This window comes from Nannobrachium achirus (genome assembly GCF_963921795.1).
Source record: "Nannobrachium achirus genome assembly, chromosome: 22".
NCBI classification, from domain to species: Eukaryota; Metazoa; Chordata; class Actinopteri; order Myctophiformes; family Myctophidae; genus Nannobrachium; species Nannobrachium achirus.
Window position 1 is genome coordinate 28,505,394 of NC_137829.1, and position 26,106 is coordinate 28,531,499.

The window sequence follows — 26,106 nt, forward strand, 5'->3', positions numbered from 1 at the left end:
TGTGCTTGTAGATCGTCTATTTCCACTATTTTAAATCGTTTTTAAAATAATAACAAAAAGAAAACGAAGGTTTTGGACATATAAGGTTTCCACCCAACAACGACTAAAGGTAACATGTTCTGAATCAGAAAATGTTATCGCTATCAGAACTATGGACTCGTGGTCGCAGCCTGCAGCTCCGCAGTGCTCCGGCTTCAATTCTAAGTGACAGCATCTGTTTGTGACCTTACAGCTTTCCATGGACACATTGATTTTTCTCCCACGTTACAGATAATTGCTGGATGCTATGAATCCTATCCTCCCAGGGCATCAGGGAGGAGCTTTTGTAGTGTGTTGACACGAGAGCCGCTATCTGATTCGAGGAATATGATATCCTGGAATCTCATTGACTGTGATTGACTTCTGTGTACTTCCTGTCTATATGGTACGAGTAAAGTCTAAACAGTTTTGGAAAGTGTTTTGCCTCTTTGGAGTTTGGGGCAAGTCTGTTTATAGGGTTAGGGTAAATGATTGTGATACATTTGATTCTAGAAAAACAGTGTTTTCTCCAAGCACGGCAATTAATAAACTTTCAAATGACCATAAGCTCTTCGGCGAATTCCATTCATTTTTCACTTTGCTGAATTAATCGTGATTAATAACATATTCTCAAACGTTATCCTGTCATGAGAAAAAGTGATAATCACTACTATTCTGACTCAGTGAAATAAATCACACCATTAGAGTAAATGCAGTCTACGGATTTTACAAATACATTAGTAACCTTTAGTGGAGCTGAGCTTTTCTCTAGCAGCTGTTGTTATGTTAATAGCAGTTTTCCTGTTCTGCATGGAGCTACGCTCATCATTTTATGCAAATGACTGCATCCATTGTTTGTTCTGCTCCATAAACTGTCATCTTCTGATGAGAAAGTCACTTCCTTCTCTCTTAACCACTTGAACCCCAGCATCCACATTATATTCTGCTGGGAACATTAGCCAAAACTAGTAGATCTACAAGTACAAGCTCACAGCACGTTGTGAGCTTATAGATCGGCTATCAGGTTAGGTGTACTAGGTCAGTGGTTCTCAACCTTTTCAGGCTGCGACCCCCAAAATAATCATATTTGAACTGGGGACCCCCCCACCCTGACGAGCACGAAGAGTTGAGACATTACATTTTATATAACATGGTTCTATTGTGAAAATAGCAGATCTAAATGCGCACAATGCCTTGCAACGTGAGGCGTTGTGAGCTAGTAGATCTGCTATTTCTGCCTCTAATACTGTATTTGACAATTTGGTCAATGTTTAATTTGTCATTTTAGAGGTATTAAAAATTCCTTAAATTGTCACTGTAGACATGTGCATAATACTCTCTATACACTTAAACGTTATGTTGGTTTGTTTACTGTTGAGAGAGAAAACAATGTAAGTTAATCATCTGGGGAGCCCCCCCAAAAATATTGGGGACCGAGTCCCGACCCACAGGTTGAGAACCACTGTACTAGGTGACTAGGCATGGCCAGACTAATATCACTGCGTAGATATTAGTCTGGAATCTCTGTATGGAACCTGCATTTCCAAGGGCGGATTAAGAAAATACCTCTGGTGATAAAGCCGCCCCATATTTGTATACTGGGCCCTGATCGATCCCTCACAACTTTGGAGGGAGTGAAATCCCATCACAACTGAGCAGTGCCAGACCAAATCTGCCGAGGGCAATTAATTCTATTTTTGCAATGGCAGATTCGTCTGGTTTTCAGGCAAGTGTAGACTAGGACTGGACAATTAATCAGTCATCATATCGGTATTGGTATCGGCCTGAAAAAGGCTTTTGTGATGATGAAGGCTGCAGATTCTATCAGTGTTTTCTGGGAACGCTCAAGGGTCAACAAGTTGGAACATTTTTAAATTCAAGCTGTTTATGTTGGGATGTGAGCCAACATTTATAATAAATAACAGTGCATCCCTAGTTTTGGAATAAAGAGGCATTGCTTTTTCATATTCAGTGTTTGTATGCCCTTTTCAGAATAGACACAAACACAATTATTATTATTATTATTATATTATTATTTTCATTACAAAATGAGATCATATCGACATCGTTTATATCGTTTATCGGCCATAACAGCAATTATATCGGATATCGATATCGGCCAGAACTTTCATGTTGCCTATCCCTTGTGTAGACGGAAAAAAGCGGTCCAAGAACAGAGCCAACTCACGTCCGGTTTATTAAGTCTAGAGAGTTTAAGTGGTTAACATACTACCATAATAGTCTGCCCTTGAGTTTGTATGTTCATTTTGCCATCAAGCTCTAAAAGCATCTATCAAGGAAGCATGTAGCTCCACATTGCTCTGAGAAGACTGAAGCCTAAGCTATACTTGATTACAAGCAGTGTCTTTGACCACTTAAACCCTATACATTTCATTAACCTGCATCCCCAATATACTTGGCTATACCCCTCCTTTTTCCACTCTACACCAAATCTCTGCCGAAAAAAGCCAGTCTACAAGATCACAATGCAATGGATTGTGAGCTTGTAGAGCACCTTTTTTGGTGCACAATACTGCATGCAACTACATACCCAGGCACTAACCATTCTCTCATACACACAGCACAGCAGTGCACATTTAATTCAACTAAATCCAGGGCTTCATTGTGGTGGTGGTCCAGACAAAACATCCTAGAGATGTGATGGTACTACAGTACACATGGGGTTATTGCACTTTGAACATCCTCCCATCCCTCGTGCTAAGTGGTGTGGCCTATGTGTCATGGAAAAAACAGGCCACTGATGCAGTCAGTGCACTGTGGCCTAGGGCGAGAGTCATGCAGGCCACATGACCGGGGTGGGTTCGTGTTAAGTATTTATGTCACAGAAGGATCTACTTTTGTCTGTGTTTAACCTCACTGAGCGCCGTTCAGTCCATATGGTCCACAATGCAGAGCCATAAGCCAAAGAGCAAAAACAAAAAGAAACATTATGGGCCGCAGTATGCACAATAGATGAGTTGCAGAATATACAGAGGTAACATACATAGTAAGAAGAGGTGGAAAAAGTACACACATTTAGTATCAATACTGCACTGTAGATGTACTCCGTTACAAGTAAATGTCCAGAATTCAAAATGTACTTGTGTAAAAGTATGAAAGTATTGGCACCAAAATGTACTTAAAGTACCAAATGTAAAATTACAAAATGTTTGAAAATAGCAGATCTACAAGCTCACAATGCAACGCGTTGTGAGCTTGTAGATCGGCTAGGTATGAAATAGGGCTAAAATGGTTCGTGTATGTTTTATAATATTATAATTTATGTCTACAGTACAAAGTAACTAGTAACTAAGGTTTTCAAATAATTGTAGTGGAGTAAAAGTACAATATTTGGATTCAAGATGTAGTGGAGTAGAAGTAAAAGTATTGGAAATTGGAATTACTCAAGTAAAGTACAAATACCTCAAAACTGTACTTAAGTACAGTACTTAAGTAAATGTACTTAGTTACTTTACAACACTGTACAGCGGTAACAGTAAGGATATGTCGTTATAGAAATCCTACGGCTCCAATAGAGCCACAGGCGGTTCCCATACATACCTGTGCATTCCTCAGGACAGCGAACTCCCATTTGCTCTAGTCTAGACGACCATCAGACCACCGTCCATGCCTAGCATGGGGTGTATTATGCAATCAGTTCCCTTTGCTTGCAGAGGCACAACACACGTGCCTCGGTTCATAACGAGTGAAGGACTGCACCATTCATGCATGAAATCAACTACACAGCATAATCCAATGTGAAATATCATGATGCAGTATAATGCCCTGGTTTCATGGCAGAATACTCACGGCATTCAGCAATCTAGACATTAGATATTACTTACATAGTTTGTTCATTACCATTATGTGAACCGAACCCTGGCGACTGCACTACAGCTGATAATAGATACGGATATTATACAAAATATGAGGAAAGGGAAATGGGAATAGAGTGCTATTGTGTGACATTTAGGTTAAGATCTAATAATCCATCGACTATAGGATTTAGTCATGGCTCTATACAGGGTGACAGGTGGCAGGCGCGTAGTGATAGAATTTGGATTACGGTTAAAGCTTAATTTTTAAGCTTCCATGACGATAATCATGAAACACATGCCATTTTTCAAATGTCTTGCTCGGGGATTGCGATCAACAGTTCCGGTGTAGCATTTGGCTTTGTTGCAGAGCTGTTTTGAACAATACTTACAATACATTGCCATCAGCAGGGCGAAACAATGCTGAAACACGAAGTTCAATACATGTAAATTCCATCCCAATAGACCAAATGTGTGGCCTTTTCTCCTCATTGGGGAATCCTTAACTCCAGCCCAGCCACCCATTGGAGTCCAGCTGTTCAACATTGATCCCCCATGCTTTCTGATGCACTGGCCCGGAATGTGATGTTATTTCATTACTGAGGCAGAAGAGACAAGCTCGGTCTCCTCCCCGGGGGTACTGGCCCCCTCACTTGGAGCACGGTATGTGATGATAACTGAATGGCTTAGTCAGGCTAGCTCAGTCGCCTATGGAAACTCCAAATCAAGCGTGGTGCAGAGAGAAATTCTGAACCCAGGGAAAGAGGACCGGAGTGTATACACATCAGTGAGAGAGACTGGATAGGGCAGGCCACTGGGAAAAACAAGCAACTAAAAGATTGAAACAAGAGCCGCTTCAAAAGCTTGCCAACTGAGATGGACCAAGACGATGACAACGAACTTGGAGTCTTCACTGTTATTCAGTGAGTACTAGGCTACTGTGGATAAAGTGTGTTCTTTACCCTGGTTTGCAAATGAATCAGCCACTTCATTGCTCGTAACTGTTGTATACCCCATGGCAAAGGTGATTGTACTCATTTCTTGGCAGTTACTTGGAATAAGGTATGGTTGTGATGTATCAATGTCAATACAGTCTTCAGTTGAGACTCCTTGATGATAGGGGACTTGAATAGGAAAGTTCATATTCTTTTTTATCTGGATACTGTATTACTAATCATACTTGTCTTTTTATGTCTTTACAATAGCATTTAAAAATATATGTTTATCAGTGTACTCCATTACAAATGGGGTGTTAATGATGACTGATTGATTGATTGATTGATTGATTGATTGATTGATGAAACTGTGACGATAGTAATTAGCCGTGTGATTGCTCTTTCCACTAACACTAAATATGTTCTCGACAGTGGAACAACCGGATCCTATCCTATTATCATTTTACAGTAATTGAAATTGAATTGGTAATTGAATTAGGTAAAAACAATTAGCATCAAACCTGAACCACCAGTAACCCGCATTTAACATGTTGAGCAACATCAAAGTAATTACCCGTACCCTTTGCTTCTTCTCAGCAGAGATACACGCAGGTTGCTGGTTGAGATGCCTTGGCAAAATCTACACAAATGTTTTATGCATAATAATATTGTATTTTATCCTCCGTATTTACTTTGAACTTCATGGGCAGGTAGACTGAAGCGGGTCATATAAATCCAGAATATTTCTCAGAGCCATAAAGTAGCTGCTACTGCAGCCAGGTACTTTAACACAAAGTAGTGACTGATCGTAATTTGTCACACCGTTGATTGAATGTCCATGTCAAGATGCAATTTAGTTCTCGATATGTACACCAAATGCTATTTAACTTCGCGGATAAATCAGCAAAGTGCCATTATTAGCATGGATTCCGAGTGACTCATGTATAGAAAGATGGAGGAATGTGCTGTACACCAGTGGTTCTCAACCTGTGGGTCGGGATACCCAGAGTGGTCCCCAAAATATTTGGGGGGGTCCCAAGATGTTTAGCTTGACATTCTTTTCTCACTCAACAGTAAGCAGACCAACATACAGTATAAGTGTATAGAGGGTATCTGCAGATTTCTAAAGTGACAATTTAAGGACTTTTTAATACCTCTAAAATGACAAATGCAACATTGGCCAAATTGTCAAATATTAGAGGCAGAAATTGTGAAAATAGCCGATCTACATGCTCACAACGCCTTGCAAAGCGAGGCGTTGTGAGCATGTTGATCAGCTATTTTCACAATAGAACCGTGTTATACAAAATGTAATGACTCAATTCTTAGTGTTCGTAAGGGTGGGGGGGGTCCCCAGTTAAAATATGATTATTTTGGGGGTCACAGACTGAAAAGGTTGAAAACCACTGCTGTACACAAACACAGCGACAGACAGCAGAATCTTGGGGTGGGTGGGGGGCAGGTTATATGATGGTGCAGTTTACTGTGACGATTGCTGACACACATCTGGTTGAGGGCCAGGAGTTAATGGTGCCAAGATAAGATGAGACGGTACAGTAGCCTCTTAAAAATGGACAAAGTGACCTTTTAGCTCTGCCGCATGCTAAAACGCAGCATGTTATGCACTATGCAGCATGCACATTGTAACACTTTGCGTATGAAAATGATTTTGTTTTACAATCCCATCCACAACCCCATCAGGCCGGAATGGTCCGGGGTCGGGGATTATGTTTTCGCTCCCATTGAGTCCTGTCCGCAGCACCAATTGGCATGAAACTTTGCACGCACACTCCAAGTAAATAAGCCTCATGTTGGCATTATAACAGGCCGTTTCACGTTTTGCCATGCAACTCTTGAACTGTACAATGTACAATCAATTGACCTGAATTGGGTTAAAAAATTGGTGAATTTCGTTAAAGGTCGTTTATCTGTGAATTTACTTTCTTTGTACTTGTAGAACCTACACTCTATTTAGCTCTCAAAGGCAAGCAAAGTGATCCAAAGTCTGGACTAGACTGGAATATCTAAGCATCAGTGAGTTTAAGTTTCAGAGCAAGGGTGAAATGACTGAAATAAGCTGTTTTCAAAAAGAGAAGGGAGAAGGAAGGTTATATGGAATCGCAAGAGCAGTGGGATATTATTAGTAAAAGCCTGAGCCAGAATCTCCCTAGATTTGGCCTGATCCAAATATTCTCTGCCAGTCATGCTGGCCTCTAGGCCACAGGTCCAAAACAAGCGGGCACTCATTCCTACAGACAGCCTAAGACTGTCAGATACAGCACATGTATGTACATGTATTGACCATGGATCTGAGTGAACTACATGTTTTGTATAATGATATTGAGGAGACCTTTATCTGATAATCTAATTCTAAGGCATGGGTAGGCAACATTTACTCCACAAAATAAATACTACAGAAACTGTTTGAGCCTCATATGAAACACATCTTATAAAGTCTTAATTAGTCTACTGTATCATCAACATAAATAGGTTTGCAGCTTATATTTGGTGTAGGCCTATATGCGACACATTTTTACAATTGGAGATTAAAGAATAACTTTAGGCCTATCAATGATAAATAATAATGAAAATATAAAATGCTAATATACAGTTATTCATTTCCATATAATTGTTTGCCTAAGCAAGAGGGAGACACAGAAGAGACGGGCCAAAGAGCCACCTGACCTGCGGCTCTAAAGCCACAGATTTCCTACCCCTGGATCTGTTTGTGCATATTCAGATGAACATGACAACAATGTAGGAAAAAGCATAGATTTAAAAAGTACTTTAAAAAGATTTTGTTTCACTGGGAGCCAGTGAAGACAAGTTAAAATAAAAGTTACAGAGCTTCTGCCTGCTGGACTGCATGCCGGACGCACCTGCCCTCCACGTCCTCCCCATCCTCTTGGTGATCCCCCGCACGGGACACACTTTGGTGCCTCTCCATCCACCGTAGTGCAGGTGTTCTCATGTCCGTGCCACAAGGAATTACACCCTGACACGCAGTCCTAGAGTGGGAGCATGAGCTCCCTCCAGCTCCAATGCTGCTCAGGCTGTGTGACGTAAAGCCCAGCCATCTGCGGAAATAGCTGCTGTTGTTGCTGTTGTCGCCGTTTGGTCGTCCATGAAGGCTCTGATCGGCGGTTGCCTTGCTTACAAACATGCTGAGGAGGAGCTCACTCCTGAGGATTGCCCAAAGATCAGCCCCGGCGGCAGGACTCAGTGGCTAATGGGGCCGTCCGTGAGCTTAACCACTATGCAAATTTGAAATTAGTGTTTCGCCTTTGTTTTCGCGTATTTGCCGCCGGTTTCACTGATGGGGCCGGGGGGGTCCGTGTGATGGGGCTCGGCCCCAGCCGCCCCCCTCGTGCCGCCGGGCCTGGCTGTAGGCCAGCCTTCTTGACATGCGTCCTGCTTTCTTGTACTGCCTCTTGAATTAAATGTTAAGATAAGTGGTAAATGGTGCTTTTATTTAGCGCCTTACAGTGTGCTGTTACAGTGCATTACAGTGCATTCACACATCACCAACAGCAGGGGAAACCATGCAAGGCACCAACCTGCTCACTGGGAGCTGTTGAGAATTAGGTGTCTTGCTCAAGGACACTTCGATGCTAACCCAGGGGGAGCCAGGGATTGAACCGGGAACCTTCAGATTCCCAAACGGCTGCTGAGCCACTGCTACCCTGAATTACTTGAGTTCTCCCTCTGTCCCAAATGGCTCAGCTGCAATGTTCACTATATGGTGGCCATGGTTTTCAGCCCAGCGGTCCACAACTCCCTTGGCAGTCCCTTCCGATATCTGGTCTATCTACATCCTCATCAAACAGCAGCTATCTTCGTGGACTGGTGCCATTGGATTCTTGGTTTGGTGAGTGGAGCACAGACAACTGATGTGGATGACACTTTGGTGGCTCTGGCGCATTGCAGTTACAGTAGGCTATATCTGACGGTATTTGGAGTCTCTGTGCGTTGGCCAATAGTACGTCCAGTGGAGCGCTGGCAGAGGGTGTGGGCGGCACAAGGAGGCTCTGGGCACTGTGTCCAGCCTTCAGGCCCGGCTCCTCTTGCGTCTCACCAGAAGTTGCTTCTGTGTGCTTTGTCATCGCTTCCGCTGTCGAGCAGCTCATCCTGGCCACGGTGTATCCTCAGGCCCCTCATGTTCTTGCTGCAGATGCACTGTTATTCTCCAGTGCATTTTCTTGGGTCCATCTGGTCAGGGGTGTCGCACCAGATTCTGGGCCCTGGGTACAAGGATTCACTGCGGGCCCCCCATAAATGTTCTTCATAGGGGGAGGGGGTTAACCTATTTAGACTGGGAACGCATTATTTTGTACTTTAACTATTGAAAAATAGTGCCACGCTGCGAGCTTGTAGATCTGCTATTTTTGAAAAATCGTGAACATTGGAGCAAGTCTTTGAATATTTCAAATGTTTTTGAAAAACCTATGTTTCTATGTCAGTAGTGCTCAAACCTTTTCATGTGAAGGTCCCCAAAATGACATGTATTTGGCCACGGACCCCCATCTCAAAATATTTAGTTCCAGGGACCCCCCCAGAAGCAGAAGTTACACATGTTCGCTTAAACAATCTACAAGCAATCTACAAGCTCGCTGTGAGCTTGTAGATCTGCTATTTTTCAATAGCTAAAGTATAAAATAATTAAGGCCCCTCCACCTTGGGCCCTAGTAACTCAGTCCCACTTTCCGACCCCCTTGTGACACCCCTGCATCTGGTTGAGGCGCTCATCCCCCCCCCCCCCCCCCCCCTCTCTCTCTCTGGCACCATGGTGGGTATTATACCTTACCGTGGTTTCTGTAGCTTGATTCTCACTTTTAGAAGATGTGGTTAGAGGAACACAGACTAGTCCTCAGCTATGCTATATCAATAATTACTGTCCAAATGTGTGTGTACACACCATGGTAGTATTACTCTGAGTCTGATTACACATATAGTATTATTATGATACTTACTGTGACACTATGTTTTCATATTTTTACGCCCTCTGCCTGGTTATTCCTGTTATTAGTATACAACTTCTAAAGCTTATGAAGAGGACCTACACTTCTGCTCATAATGCTTAACATAAAAAAAGGATGGGTCTGTTTTATATAAATAGTTTGACTTCTCAGTCACCTTACTTATCGCTCTATGAGGATGGCAAATGAACCAAGATTCCCACTGGAGTTGAGATGATAACCTACGTTATTGCCCCTCTTTCTATGTCTCTCTCCGTTTCTGCTTCTGTGTCTGTCTGTCTGTCTGTCTGTCTGTCTGTCTGTCTGTCTGTCTGTCTGTCTGTCTGTCTGTCTGTCTGTCTGTCTGTCTGTCTGTCTGTCTGTCTGTCTGTCTGTCTGTCTGTCTGTCTGTCTGTCCGTCACTCTACCTCAACAAAGACACATTGCATTATTCATCATTCTCCTGAACAACTTGTGGCATTTTAATAAATAACGGTTGCTATACCTATCATTGCTTTAAGATGCCTCGTCCGGAGCCTCTTATTCCTGCTATTGTTATTGATGAGACTGATTAATATTCTGTCAGGCTACATCACATACTCCATCCCCAAGGATCCCAGCTAAATGGGTATCACAACAGTGACTTAAGATGTCAATACATGAACATTTAAGTATTGTCGCTATGTATACCGACATTGACTGCGGAAATGTCTTTTGTGCTGCCGTCCTGGGTGACTGATTTCCACAATTCTAGAGCTGAACAGGTTTTATCTACCTTATAAATATGGGACAAAACAACAAATTGAATTAGTGGCTTTATAGGACATAATATTCACTGTGTTATAGAGACCAGGGGTGTAAAGTACATTTACTCAAGTACTGTACAATTTTGAGGTATTTTTTACTTTATGGAGTATTTCCAATTTCAGTACTTTAACCTCTACTCCACTGCATCTCAGAGGCAAATGTACTTTTGCTCCACTACAATTATTTGAAAACCTTAGTTACTAGTTACTTTGTAGATTTGGATTATTATTACAAAGCATACATTAACCACTTCAGTCCTATATACATTTCGGCCATTTGAAAATAGACGATCTATAAGCTCACGATGCGTCGTCATGCCACGCATTGTTAGCTTGCAGATCTGCTATTTTCAAAAGAAAATTGTATACATTTGAAAACTTGTGAAATGGGACTTTCTGCTCGATGAGTACTTTCTACTTTTGGTACTTTAAGTACATTTTGATACCAATACTTTAGTACTTTTATTCAAGTAAAAGTTGAATTCTGAATTCTGGACTACTTGTAAGAGTATTTCTACATTGCAGTATTGATACTTTTATTTAAGTAAAACATGTGAGTCCTTTTTCCACCGCTGATAGAGACTAGGAATGCCGTGGCTTGAGCCTTGAATATGCTTCAATTGTGACATTGGATGCCAGATTTGTTTATTTGTCATTGGCACGTTGCAGGGAAGGGTGACCGAATAAATTGCCTTTATTACTGTGAGGAGACCCTTTTATCAAGCTGTCTGTGGTGCCTGAAGAAGTATCAAACTGCTAATTGGTTCTTGGTGGTTTTTTGACACCGGCGACTCATCTGTAGTCTTTGATTAATACCAGGCGATTCTTCCACTAGTGGATAAGAGACATGGTGATTCATCTTTTGAAGGGGGACGATGTAAGCTGACTGCATCATCAGCTAACGTTTTCAAATACTCTTGTCAAGTCACTCATTCAATTCCTGAAGAGGATTAAATAAGACCAACATACAAAATATACACAGGCGAATCCAACAGTAAAATAGCAAAAGGTGTTTTACTAGGTTTGACAACATATGGAACTGGGTCAATATTACAATCTATGTGAATATCACAGAGGAAAGGGGATGCCTGATGCATGCCAATAATGTGCAGCTTATGAGCTGAATAGCTATGAATCACAACAGCCTTCCTCTGCTCTCTTCTCCTCTCCTCTGGACATTGATTAATCACACACGCTCTGCTCCCATTATCCTCTGTGGAATTCCATGCTGGGTACGGCATTCGTAGCAACCCTGCTCTGCTGTGATATAAGGCAACAGGAGAGCCTTGAGTGAGTTTAATCGTAGTTTGGGTTTAGCATACAAATGATAAAAGAACAGCTTGATGAGATGGCCTCATAAACCTTGTAAAACTTCCCGTGGGCGAAGGATTGTCACAACAAATCATCCTATACAGTAGGTGCAGCTACTGTGCAGTATTATGTCACCATCTTCCTCTTTGCTGTTTCTCCAAACTTCTCCCTCCGCTCCTCAATGGCAGTGGTTCTCAACCTGTGGGTCGGGACCCCCAGGGGGGTCCCCAAATTATTTTGGGGGGGTCCCCAGATGATTAACTTAATGTGAAACCTTGTTTTCTCACTTAATAGTAAACAAACCAGCATAAAGTTGAAGTGTATAAAGGGTATCTGCACATTTCTGAAGTGTCAATTTAAGGACTACTAAACTGACAAATGAAACATTGGCCAGATTGTCAAATATTAGAGTCAGAAATGGTGAAAATAGCCGATTGCGAGGCGTTGTGAGCATGTAGATCTGCTATTTTCACAATAGAACCGTGTTATACAAAATGTAATTCCTCAACTCTTAGTGCTCGTCAGGGTGGAGCCGTGGGGGTCCCCAGTTAAAATATGATTATTTTGGGTTTCGCTGCCTGAAAAGTTTGAGATGCCATGGCAATGGTGATGATGAAGGCACACACACTCACACTCACACTCACACTCACACTCACACTCACACTCACACTCACACTCACACTCACTCACTCACTCACTCACTCACTCACTCACTCTCTCACTCTCTCACTCTCTCTCTCTCTCTCTCTCTCTCTCTCTCTCCCTCCCTCCATCACTCTGCCACACTGTCCTAGCTCCCTGAAAGAGTGCTTATAGCCTTCTTTTTTGACTCCTAAGATTCTGAAAAAGAAACACATGGCTCTGGCTTTGACAAGGCTGTGTTTACTGCATTCATCAGCACCCACAACAGCATCTGTGTGCCCTTACAACCCCTGTGTCCCCACACTACTGTGTTAATTTAAGTATGAGAGGGTATAAATGTAACCCAAAGGAGACTTATAGGTTCCATTGGGTTACATTTTGTACACTTTCAGAGTTATAAAAGGATAAATGAACACTGATGATTTCACTGAGCACTCCATCTCCTTACCTCCCATTGATTTCTTATACCCTCCTCCTTTTCTTCGTACTCTCTCCATCTCTATCCATCACTCCGTTCCAGTGCTCTCCCTCCCTCTCTCCATCCTTCCCTCCCTCCCTGCCCTCGCACTTGCTCTCTCCGCGTCTCTTCAAAGCTGTCATTACAATGTGCCGCGACTCGCGCTCATGATTCCACGGCGATGGGAAATTAAACGACGGTGGCTTTAGCGCGGGGGGCTGGCTGACAGCAGAGGCGCGCTTTGGAGGGATGTAACCAGGGGAGACTGATGCTGCGCTATAGCTGCCACATCCTCTTCCACGGGGGCTGTGGATTTACGCCACTGAGACGCGAGGACACGACAATCACTCAGCCATGCAGAAGCCCCGACAACAACAGGACTAATCTCTCCACCTGACTCGTGGAGGAAGCTCTGGTTTTGTTCATTATTTATTTCCCCCAACTGCTTAAACACAGTGGGGACAATGGAGCCGGAGTGAGGAGCAGATTTGTAGATTTGTAGCCCTGACGGACTGCAGCAGTCTGCTGCACACATGGATGTGTTCAGCTTCGTAAAGATGCCAAAGCTGTCAGGGTGAGTCCGATGGATGCTGCTTTGCTGCTGTAATGTACAGCACTGTATGTGTGTGTTTGCGCGTGTGCGTGTGTGTGTGTGTGTGTGTGTGTGTGTGTGTGTGCGTGCGTACGTGTGTGTGTGTGCGTGCGTGGGTGTGTGTGTGTGTGTGTGTGGGGGGGGGGGGGGGGGGGGGGGGGGGGTGCGCGTGTCTGCCGCTGCATGGCAATGGTTTTCTTCTTCTCGTGTTACATGAGGTTGAGGGAAATTATTGAGTTTGTCAAACGTCGGTGCGAATAACTTGGCGTGTGATTCCGTGTGGACTGTTGAGTGAATGAACGAGTGACATGGGAGTGGGCAGACAGCTAGGGTGGGTGTGTTGGTACTATGGAAGGCAGTAGATGCTGATGTGCTATACACAGTCAAATCCTCATCTTTAATATAACTCAGAGAGTGTACAGTAAATGTTGGACACCTTTTTTTTTGCATTGTGTGTGCAGTAGGTCACATGACTTGTGTATTAACTAAATAAAACGAAAACTATCTGTAGAACATATTATTTAGTAAGTAAATATGTGGGCACGATCATCTCAAAAGATTAATATACAATTGTGTGTCATGTAGTCTACTATTAAGACAGTTCCTCTTTTGGACCTTAATTGGAGCTGGACATGTGAGTTCTCCACAGTGTTGTTTTTGACAGCAAATTTTGATTTAGTTTTAGTCATAATTTAGTCTCCTGAAAAGTTTTAGTCAACTAAATATCACAAGACTTTTGTTGACTAAATCTACAGTTGATTTAGTCAACTAAAATGTATTTTGGCAGGCCTTGATGGCATCGTAATGACTAATTTTACACTTGGTTGCATGTCTTAGTTTTAGTCATCACAGCTTTGTTTTTATTTCGTTTTTATTTAGTTTTCATCAGTGAAAAAAACGCAGTCGACACACATTTTTCGTCATAGTTTTAGTCGACAAAATCAACACTGGTTCTCCAACTCCAACGACCTAACAGAATACAGGTCTGAGGATTTCCCAAGTTTTTCCTTACATACAATGAAAACCCAATATTACAGTGTCACAGTTTTTACAATAAGAAATACAAGAAAGAGAGACCATCTTGTAATATTTAAATATTTTAAGCTATTTTAAAACCTATTATTATTAAATGAATTGGAGTGTGTGCATGAATTGAAACCACGGTGCCTTAATAAGTGATTAGGTAAATGAAATGGTTTTGTACTGCAGATCCTGAGTAATTCATTCATTGCCCGGGCAGACAGTTCACACCCATGTCTGTGTGTGTCATGATCTTCTACAGTAATCCTCCTAAGGGATTTAGCTTTCACCACAGGGTATTGGTTGTGAGATCAGTTCACCAAAAAAACGGGACACATTTTTTATCATAATATAGTTAGTATAACAAATAATGATGATGGCATTGGCCGTCTTATATGATTCATCCAGGGCTGATTACATGCATCAGTTCCCATTTTATTAATAGGCTCAAACAGAAGTGTAGAGTCGGCCTACAAGATTAACTTGGCTAACAAACTTCATTTCAAAGAGTGACCATTTTTGAGTTATACGGAAACAGAATGCAGGTTTTGCTCCAGTGTAGGCAAATCCACTCGAAGAGATAAACAACAGAGCTGACTTGCAGTTAAAAAAGGGAAGCAAGCGGGGACGACAGGGCTGCTGCTTCCGTTGAGGGGACCATTGCTGTCCAGTTACAGTAAGTGTCCCTCCATGGAAGAGTTTACAAGGTGGCTCCCATGTGGGCCACCTGCATCCCGTCACTGTTAATAACGGTGCACATAATATAGTCCCTGTCACTGCAAAATGCTTTGTCTCTCTGCCACCAACTAGAATTTCAACTATTTCATACTCCGTCCTTGGATGACATTTTGCACAGAGTAAGCCATGGCACAGTTACCAGTGGTGGAAAAAGTATTCACATTTTTTACTTAAGTAAAAGTATCAATACTGCAATATAAAAATACTCTGGGTTAGGGTTAGTGTTGGGATTCAAAAACGACTTAGGTAAAAGTACAAAAGTAATGGTATCAAAATGTACTTAGTACCAAAAGCAAAAGCACCCAGAATGCCCAAAATGTGAACTTTTGTGGAAATCTTTAGAAACCCTATGATTAATGACACATTCTGGAAACAAAAGATTACTGGATATTCACTTGTGACCAACGAAAATGGTCCTGACTGGTCCTGACTGTTTGGGAAACAGTGTCCTAGTACACAACATTGCCGTCCCAATTGTCTCCGCTGTCAGGAAAAAGAGTGATTTTTTCCTTTTCCATTTTCTTCACTGAGTGTAACCGTCTAGTGAACACGTTTCCTTGTTTGATGTTCTTTAGACCTGAAAGAGCTGAAGAGAGTATGAAAACATTTGAAGTTGTAAATGGCAAAGGTCTTGACTGATTTGGGGACGCATGTCATTCTAACAGCAATGAAAGAAGTACACAATAAAATCCAGTCTGTTCATTTATCTCTGATGTTAAATTAACATTTAGCCTTTAACTCTGTGATAGTTCATCATTATTTGCTTCAAAACTATGTGTTCAATTATGTGTTCAAAACTTGAGTAGATGTGAGAATATTGCAGCCTAGTGAGTGGTAGAAGCATGTTACTATGAAAGAATAGTTACATTAGCTGTTGTAAGTAAATCCTTAAGTGTTTATTTATCCATTCAGAGTGTACAAATATAAATGTGATTACATTTGACACTGTCTGAGACGTTTACTGCGTACTTATTACGTTATTACATTTGGTTAATTTCTGGGTGTGTTCTCTACAATGACGCATAACTCAATCAATCCATTAGCAGTAAGCGGGGTCAGTCCTATTTTAAATGTGCAACATTTCCACACAGAAGCCACTGGACCGGATACAATTTGATTAGCCTAAATGTTCATCAGAGTACAAGGAGACCAAAAGATTTGTCTTTCATGGCTGTTTAAATCAGAAACTCTCAGGGCAGAAGACACCAGCGATGGCTTGAGGGGGCAGCAAAGAGAGCCAGCTGGCTAGTGAAAGAGGTCTGAGCCAACCATTTATTTTGTTCTCTACTTTAGAGCTTTTAGAATGGAAGCAATGAATAGCACAATGAGCTTAGAGGAGGAGATTCAAAGCTATAGCCTGGTGCCCACTGGTCAACTGCATCACTATATTCAGTTAATACTTAACATGGAGTGCTATATAGACCACAGGGGGGCCTGGGGGAGGTTACAGTGCAATATAGAATGATTTATGAAAGGATACAGATAGATAGGCCCAATCACTTTTCTGTGTATCTCCCTGGTTACAGCCAGTGATATATATATACAGTACTTTAAAGTTCAATATTAACAACATGAGGACGGAACCGATTTGCATTAAAATAAGGAGTATATATACTACATTCAAATAATTAGTACCATTAATAATAATAACCAAGTCCATATATGTAAATGGATATATATTAATCCATCAATTTCCAATGGCAGCGGAAAAGTTTATCCAGAATAAAGTTTCCCAAGAACTATAGTATGTTGCCCTTCGGGCAACCACACTAACTAGAAAGATGCAATTGGAAATGGCAAGTGTGGTTGCCGACGTGACTACCGGTATATTCTGCAGCAAGCTACCGTAACTGTCATGTGAAGCTCGCCCAATACTCGAGCTAGCACTCGACCAATACTCGAGCTAGCACCACTCCCATTGATTCCCTCCCATTGATTCCCACTCCCATTGATTCCCTATTGATTCCCTATCCCATTGATTCAGAGCAGAGGCGGTGGGGGAGGAGAACACATGCTATTGGCCGGAGACTCCCGGTGAGATTTGCCGGGTTGTGTATCCCCACCCATCTGCAGTTTCTGAAAGCTCTCAAGGTTTCACCCACATGCCAGCCCTGTACAGAGTAACTAACTGTATTACAGTCCCTTGACACTTGTGAGGATATGATGCATGACACGTCTCCCAGTCGAATCCCCAGAAATGCCAGAAAAAAGCACCATGCTTTTGATGAAGGCACAAGACTTCTGTGTATTGTTCTTATTCTTCTCAAGAGCACACGGTAGTCAGAAACGTCCTTACTGTATGTCCCCTGTCTTTCAAGTACAAATATTGTAGTTAAGTCCTGCCTACCCAGGACTGCGTCAGCCGCCAGGACATGCAGGGGGTAAACAGAGTTCGATTAAACTTTTTTTCCCTGTTTTTTGTCAGTGGTTTTGGAGGTGAACTCTATCGAGGCCCCTCTACATGCAAGTCCAATCTTTTTGGTGGCAGTGGCTCAGGAGGTAGAGTGGTCGTCTTGGAATTCCAATGGTTCCAGGTTCGAATTGATCGTCCTGGCCACTTGTCGAAGTGCCCTTGAGCAAGACACTGAACCCCTACTACTGATTCCTGAGCGCGGTACGGCTCCAAGAGATGGGTCAAATGTGTAGAACAAATCTTGCATACAGCAATGCATGTGACACATAGTAGGACTTTAATCCATTTAGACCCGGAATGCTTCAACCAGACACACACACAAAAAAGAAAACAGCTCATTCTAATGAAACATCCTGCACAGTTTTGGGGCCAAAAGAACACCTTGAACGCCTTGTATTTGAATGAATCATTAGTATGATATAACGTAACCTCACATGCAGCAACTTATTTTCGGTAGAGCAATGTTAGTTGCGTCTTTATTTAACGTGCATGTCTGTGTCTTCATGTTTATTCACCTTATTCCTGGCCACGCCCAGGAAGTAGGTGGAAACCCTGTCCCCCTCGGCGGAACACCTGGGAAAGAGGTTCACCCGGCCGGAGACCCACATCATTGAGTTTCCTGTTTACCAGTGTTGCCATGTGTTGCCTTTTCTGCTTTTCAATTTTGGCCTTTTTTTAAGTGTAGTTGCTTATTGGGCTTGCTTTAAATTGCTTTCTATTATTTTTTTTTAACTCTTTGACTGACAGATACAAGGCTAAGCGAGGCTAATCGTCTGCTCTGCTCTTACCAGCAAATCGGAATGTTTTCATGGGGGGAGGGGGGGAATCATATCGGCAGACAGAGGTACGCTGCCTGGCACACACACAGAAAACTACATATTTTATGTTACCGGGAGTTAGTTAGCAGCCATGGTCTCATCCATCCAGGCACGTAGCTCAGTGACGCGGGCGTACCCAGCAGGGCGGTCCACCCTGCAGTACCCATGGACCCAGGTGGTCACACCAACCAGAGTCCAAGCACCATTCTTCTCACAGACCAGAGGGCCCCCAGAGTCACCAAAGCAGGGAGATACTCCATTGGCTCCCGCACAAATCATCTGCTCAGTGACAGTGGCCCCGAATTTCTTGCACTCCTCATTAGTGAGGAGAGGGAGGGCGGCCTGCTGGAGCCGGGCAGAGGTGGGCCAGGGCAGGTTGTTCTGGCCCCAGTCAGATGTCACACACATCATTCCAGCTGGGAATCTGTCACTGGTCTCGGCCACGCACGCCAGAGACACATGCGTGTCCAACTCAGCGGGCCTGGCTAACTTGATCAGTGCGATGTCATTGTTCAGCCAGTTGGGGTGTCCGTATTGGGGGTGCTTGAAGAACCTCTCCACCTCTATGGTCTGGATGTCTTCGTCGTACGATGAGTGGTCGTGCTCGCCCAGGATGACGCGGGCAGAGTGTTGAACAGAGCAGTGAGCAGCCGTCACGATCCAGCTCTCGTTGATCAGGGTTCCGCCGCAGAAATGGTGGCCTGTGGGATCCTGCAGCGACACTTGCCATGGCCATGAGTGAGGCAAAGCCTCTTGGCCCCCAATAATACGGGTGGGGTACCCCGTGATCACTGGAGGGATGTCAGGCACGCCACAGCCGTAAGCAACGGTAACGATGATCGCGAGGCAGCAGAGAATCAACCGCAAAGCCATGGTTTCAATTTGACTCTTAGCAGGCTGCCAGCAGCGTCCTTTGTACTGGAGCTATACAATATAGGAGACTAATTGTCTAACTCTAGCACCGACGATAAGAACTTTGACTCTCTCCTGGTGGAAGCTGGTTGATGTTTCTGAAGGTTCTAGTCTTATAATAAAGGATCCTGGGTAACACTTCTTGCATCTGCAATCTGGGGTGACTGCAACCCTTTATATACTGTAAGTACAGTATCATCACCATGTCGTCACTCAGTCATCACACAGCCTAAATATGGAAATCTCTGTATCTGTCAGTCCTTGTTTAGAAAGAAATCTGTAGGAGTTGCAAAAGTGCGAAAAGGGTGGAACATCTAATCAGCCGGAAATTGCCGAACTTGCAGTATATGGGCATCTAATCCCAGAACAAACTGATGGTGACGTCACCAAGGCTGTTCGTTGCTGTCTCTATGTATGTGAGTGGGCAAGTTGGCACTCTGCCGAGGTGCCAACTATATATATCAGTTCGCACTTGTTGGTGACATCACCATTAACAGCCAGTGAGGGACTAGTATTCTTGGTGACATCACCAACAAGTGTGACCTGGTATATATATACACAGAGGACATGTCTGAAACACCAAACGCAGTACTTGTGCGCTCTGCTGGCACAAGTAACTAGAGTGCACTCTGTCGAGGTGCCAACTTGCGCCTCCTGCACTCGTGGTCATGTTTGGCCTAACTGTGCACCAACAGAGGGCGCCTTGTTATTTATATATCAGGTCGCACTTGTTGTTGACGTCACCAAGAATGCTGGTCCCTCATTGGCTGTTGATGGTGCCGTCATCAAGGATGCTGGTCCCTGATTGGTTACTGGCGTAAACATAGACACATACGCGACAGATACGCCAGCGAGCGCAGTACTTGCCTTGTGCACTCGTGGCCATGTATGGCCGGCCTACTTGTGCGCCCTCAGAGTGCGCAAGTACTGCATTTGGCGATTTTGAGCGGTAGTAAACCGCTCCATAGAGTGGCTGTGCGTGTGTCTGTAGCCTTTTTGAGCGGTGGTAAACCGCTCCATAGAGTGGCTGGGTGTGTGTCTGTAGCCTTTTTCCTCAGCGTTTTGCCATAGCAAAACGTGTGTGTGTAGCATAGTCTGTACATCCTAGACTCAAATCCTAGTCTGAAGACGTTATGCAAGCACGACCACCGCTCACTTCACATTGGGTGCGATTTTTTATTTTTTGAAAAGAAAGTCAATCATGAATTCATCTTTTATTTTATTTTTATAGCAGATCTACAAATAACTAGAAAACATTGTTCCTTCGAAACAATCGTCCAGGATGACGCGGGTAGAGTGTTCGACGGGGCAGTGGGCAGCAGTCATGTGAAGCTCAACCAATACTCAAATGTTTTTCCTTTAATTTCCAAATGCACCTGGTTTCCATCAATATCCATTGGCAGCGGAAAAGTTTATCTAGTGAAAATAAAGTTTCCCCAGAACTACATACCATATGGAAACTGCAAACACACTTGCAATTTCCAATTGCATCTTTCTAGAAGCTTGACCAATACTTGAGATAGCACCACTCCCCCATTGAACTCAATGGATTTGTCATTCACAAATAAAGTTTATCTAGAATAAGGTTTATCTAGAAAAAATAAAGTTTCCCGGGACTACAGTGTGTTGCCCTGTCGGGCAACCACACTAATAATAATACATACATACATACAACTTAACACTTTTCTAGGTACTCAAAGATGTCGCTTTACAGAATAAGATAGAAACTACTTATTAGGAAAAACTAGTTAAAACTATAAAAGAAAGGTAAAACAAAGGGCGGTTGGGATTTATGTAGGGATTGCGAGTCTGAAAAGGTGGGTTTTGAGTGTTGTTTTAAATGTGTTGAGGGTGGGGGCAGCTCACATAAAATAAGGAGTACCATGGGTATTACATTAAAATAAGGAGGACCACGGGTGATTTGAAAGGCATGCGGATGCAGAGGCCCCCAGCTCCCCATTTCTGAAGAGTTTATAACCTTTAACATAAAAATTCCCACCAGACATATAACTGTATGTTGTCTGTATATGTAGGGGGTTTCGTGTGTGTGTGTGTGTGTGTGTGTGTGTGTGTGTGTGTGTGTGTGTGTGTGTGTGTGTGTGTGTGTGTGTGTGTGTGTGTGTGTGTGTGTGTGTGTGTGCGTGCGTGCGTGCGTGCGTGCGTGCGTGCGTGCGTGGGTGTTTATCCTAACTTAACTAACATAACCTTAAGAACACTCACAATACGATGGTGTAATTCATCTCACTATGTCAAATGGAGATGAATGCAATAAATATAGCATCTTGTATCATGTGTGGTGCAGTACCAAAATGCTTCCTTTGGGTGGTGCCAGAGAACTCCCAGGTTCCAGTGTGTACTACAAACCTTCTGTTAAGGAGTACCCTAACCCATTTTTTACACTGTTAAAGTTAAATTTACACATCTTTTATTGTAGACCTTTAGGTGCTAACTGCTAATACTCTGCTGGATAAAAGTTAGCAATGCTTACAGTCAGTGGCACTTACTTATTCCACTTATTCAATGCAAAACGGTGGTTCCCAACTCGCTCACCGCTTGTAGATCGGCTATTTTCACTACTTCTTAATTATTATAGTTTTTTGTAATGTAATTTCTTAGATTTGTTTGTTTGTTTTCAAATGTATAAAATGTGTTAAAAAAAGTTTTTTTGGGGGGTTGTTTTCCAAACACATTTTGAGAAATACCACCCAAAGGAAAACGACTATGCTGAAAAGCTGTCTTTAGAGAACCACCAGAGAGCTGCCTTGGATAGAGCTAGTGCTGTTTCCCATAGCAACAATATCAGCACTTGCAAAGAACAAAATAAATACAGAAATGCAAAAGGCACATTCAGCTTTTCTTGTTTTAATGGCCTCACCAAAAAAATACATAAATCACATAGAGAAAAGGCTACACTTCTGTGTGCCGTAGATATGAATAGCTCTTTTCTATGCCAATATTATACTGACATATTTATGGAAACAAATATAGGAATTGTAGTTCTCAGGGTTGATCATGCTGGTGTGATAATTATAGTATCAACTCCTGCATGATACTGTATGTACTGTAGGAGGTGTCTGTGGATGGACGCCATTTTATTTCTTTGGTGTACACTGCACTTTTATTCTACCTATGAGGGCAGATTCTGCCAAAGCATTTCAATGGGAATTGAGTGGTTTGCTGCCATTTGCGTATTTCTGCAAAAAACAACAACAAAAAAACAAACAACCCATTGAAATGCATTGGCACAATCCACCCTCATACTGTAGGTAGAAGAAAAGTGTGGTGTGAATATATTGCAGCATTGATACTTTTAATTGAACCGCTTTAACTATTCTTTTATGCTTCAGCTATTAAAAAATAGTAGATATACAAACTCACAGCGCGCTGCGAGCTTGTATCTGCTTGTATCTGCTATTTTTGAATTTGACCAAGTCTTTGAATGTTTTTGACCCCATTCGTCTCCTAAATATTTCTTCTAAATCAGTGGTACTCAAACCTTTTAATGTCAAGGACTCCCAAAATTACACATATTTGGTCACGGACCCCCCCAATCTCAAAATATGTAGTTCCAGCTAGGGCACTCGGTGCCGCGCTGTGAGCTTGTATATCTGCTATTTTTCAACAGCTAAAGTATAAAATAATAATAAGTGCAAAACTATGGAGTAGCCTACTTTCTACACCCCTGGTCAAACAGAGGACAGTGCACTTCCGCCCTCAACAGGAAGAGAGAGAGAGGAGAAATAAGGCTCTTTCAGAACGGGTACACATTATTGTGTATCATTATTTTAAAAACGTGAAAATTTTAATTTTGACCCGATTCTATAAGTGTCTTTTGAATCCTTCTAAGGTTTTTTGAAAAACCTATGTTTCTATGTCAGCAATCTGGCCAGCCATCGTCAAAGAAAAGGTCCTTTTCACTTAACTGGAGCTCAGTTAGTCTGTTCTTGAGAGACTACTATGTCAGTGGTTCTCAAACCTTTTCATGTGAAGGACCCCCAAAATGATATTTATTTGACCACGGAACCCCATCTCAAAATATTTAGTTCCAGGGACCCCCCCCCCCCCAGAAGCAAAATTTGAGTTACAAACGTTCGCTTTGAAAATACATATATTCAAAGATTTACACACATTTTCACGACTTTTTCCAAAAATAGCAGATCCACAAGCTCGCAGCGTGGCACTCAGTGCCGCGCTGTGATCTTGTATATCTGGTATTTTTCACTGGTTAAAGCATTCAATAATTCTAGGCCTAAATGGATTTTAATCAGACTGGTTCCTCTCTGTCTGAGCCACCGCTCTGCTCCCAGGGGCTGGTCATCTCATCTGCTGTTTGTCCACAGATTACATATCCAAACAGAATCACATTAGCCTGCTCTCTCCACCTTGCAAGCAAACATCTGTTGAAATCAAAGATCCAAGAGCACAGCAGAGGCAGTAGCGACACCCCATAGGCCTGCCTATCCACTGGCGGAAATACGAATACCCTTCCCTTTCCAATTATTTGATATACAATATTAGTCTGATTGGTAAAAAATCGAATCAGATCTACAAACTTGCAGCTTGTAGATCTGCTATTTTCGCATATGTAGGGGGAATAGGGCGGTGGGTGTCAGGAATGACGGTATAGGACCCAAATGAAGACTCAAGTCAAAATGGGGCCTTACAGGGTTATAATCTATCTAGAACCACAGGACAACACAGGAATATAGAGGTTACAACCCCCCCCAAAAAAACAAAGCCAACCAGGGGACTTAATAATAAATAGACACAAGGATTGACAACGATACGATGGGAACGATGCACAACAACGAATATAGCATATATAGAATATAGTATATCATATAATTACATATTCAAATGTCTTTTTTCACAGAATCAAAGGGTTTTATGGCCATGATTCACCAGGATCCCGGATGCATGGCTTGCTTCTATGATTCTATGCATAAAATAATTGATATAAATATTTTTTGTAAAGGTCAGTGAGTGGGGAAAATAAATGATTTTTTTAGTGGCACCAGTAAACCACGCCCACTGCTATAGATAGGTAACGACTACAATGGGTGACAGGAAACACAAGACCATGACTTCAAAATAAGAACACAGTTCAAAAACAACACACGCAATGCAGATCCTGACATTGGGTCTTTAAAGATGGGGTGCCATGATTCCCCCCCCCCCCCCCCCCCCCAAAAAAAAAACAAAACAAAACATGATTATCAGGTATTATGAGTATACCAGGAGGAAGATTTTTTTTTCTAAAAGTGTACAGAAAGAGTTAAAATTAGGTTTTTATGTGGCCACACCCACCAGTTCATTAAGTATGCCTGGTTGTCATGGTGGGTGGGAACCCAGTTGAAGTTAGCCACACCCACAGTGTTGGGTGAATGGTAAAAGGGGAGGGGATGATTATATGATGTCACTCTATCTGTGTTTTTGGATCTGCACTTTTGACCCACAAGGTGGCAGCCTCGAGGAATAAACCCAAAAAACTAAGGGAATACATAATTGCTCATAACAACCACACCAGGGGGTCTAATGAAATACTGTCAACCTCCTAGACACATATGGCACCACCTCTTTAAGACCATGCTCTGATATCAGCATGCACTGCATGACAGAACATCTTTTTTAACAGAGATCATCATGATTTAACTTATTCATTTTAGCTTGGATGTTAATGGTGGATGTAATGTACTGCAGGCCTACATTCAAGAACAAAGGTTGACTGTGATTGTGTGGCCGTGATTTTGATGACGTCAATGACTGAGAGACCATGGTGGTTGGTTCTAATGATCCGTTAATAGCCAATACCGGCAGGCAGACAGGGGCTGTGGCGTGGTTTCATATAGCCAACAACCATGGAGATTGTTCGTGTGAATTATTTAAACACAGTTAAGTGACTCCGTATTAGAACGCTCCAGTTAATTGGAGTTTGTCTGTACAACATGGGCGCAAATATCCATCAGCAGGAATTCAGACTTTATAATGGGGATTCTGCGATAATATGTCTTTCATAGAGTCAAGTTGTGAAAGAGAAGAAAGTGAAAGTGAGCCGGCGTGATAGAGCAAGGATCCAATTCCTCATGCAACTTTTATAAATGGCTGAACAGTGGCGCCAGTTCAGCAAAAGCTAAGGTATGGCAACATGACTGGTGTCTTGCACGCGCGCCTGCAAGACACCAGTCATGTTGCCATACCTTAGCAACAGGCACGGTGAATTCATTTTAAGAAGTACATTTTCTTCTTTTCTCCTGTAGCCAAGGTATGGCAGCTGCCATACCCTGCCATACCCAATTGACGCCTCTGTGGCTGAAAAATGATCTTTTCCCAGGCTTCTTTTCAGTTTTTCAGTTTGCTAGTGCTGAGGTGTCCAAAGTTAGTCTTTGGACGATTTCATCACAAAAGATGGGCACATGCTTTGAGAGAATTGAGACGACAGACAATTTCAATCTTTGAGCAAATATATTAGGTTCAATGTGTGAAATGATGTCTACTGTACAAATTAAACAGTGTTGTTTTCTCCCAGTTTAGATTATACATCAGTCTGACCTACAGTCGCCATAATTACAATGAGAACAGCAACAGCAACATGGTTCTTGGTTATTAATCATGTCATCATTATACAGTAGGTGTTTTCTTTACTGATGAAATATGGATACCACATAATGGGTTTA

At 42.5% G+C, this 26,106-nt stretch overlaps 2 protein-coding genes across 2 annotated transcripts in view; one reads left to right on the forward strand and one right to left on the reverse strand.

The window, feature by feature from the left end:
* Positions 1–13,472: 13,472 nt before the first annotated feature.
* Positions 13,473–26,106, forward strand: part of LOC308307313 (FERM and PDZ domain-containing protein 4-like) — a gene marked incomplete at both ends in the record, with an annotated part of 44,638 nt that continues 32,004 nt past the window's right edge. Inside the window, one exon of the mRNA XM_080752504.1 lies at positions 13,473–13,513. Within this exon, the coding sequence (XP_080608630.1) occupies positions 13,473–13,513 (41 nt within the window). The remainder of the gene's footprint in view (positions 13,514–26,106) is intronic.
* Positions 18,599–19,393, reverse strand: LOC308308004 (chymotrypsin A-like; the record flags this gene model as incomplete). Its single annotated transcript, XM_080753355.1, has 1 exon — positions 18,599–19,393. The coding sequence occupies one exon, from the start codon at positions 19,391–19,393 to the stop codon at positions 18,599–18,601; it is 795 nt and encodes a 264-aa protein (XP_080609481.1).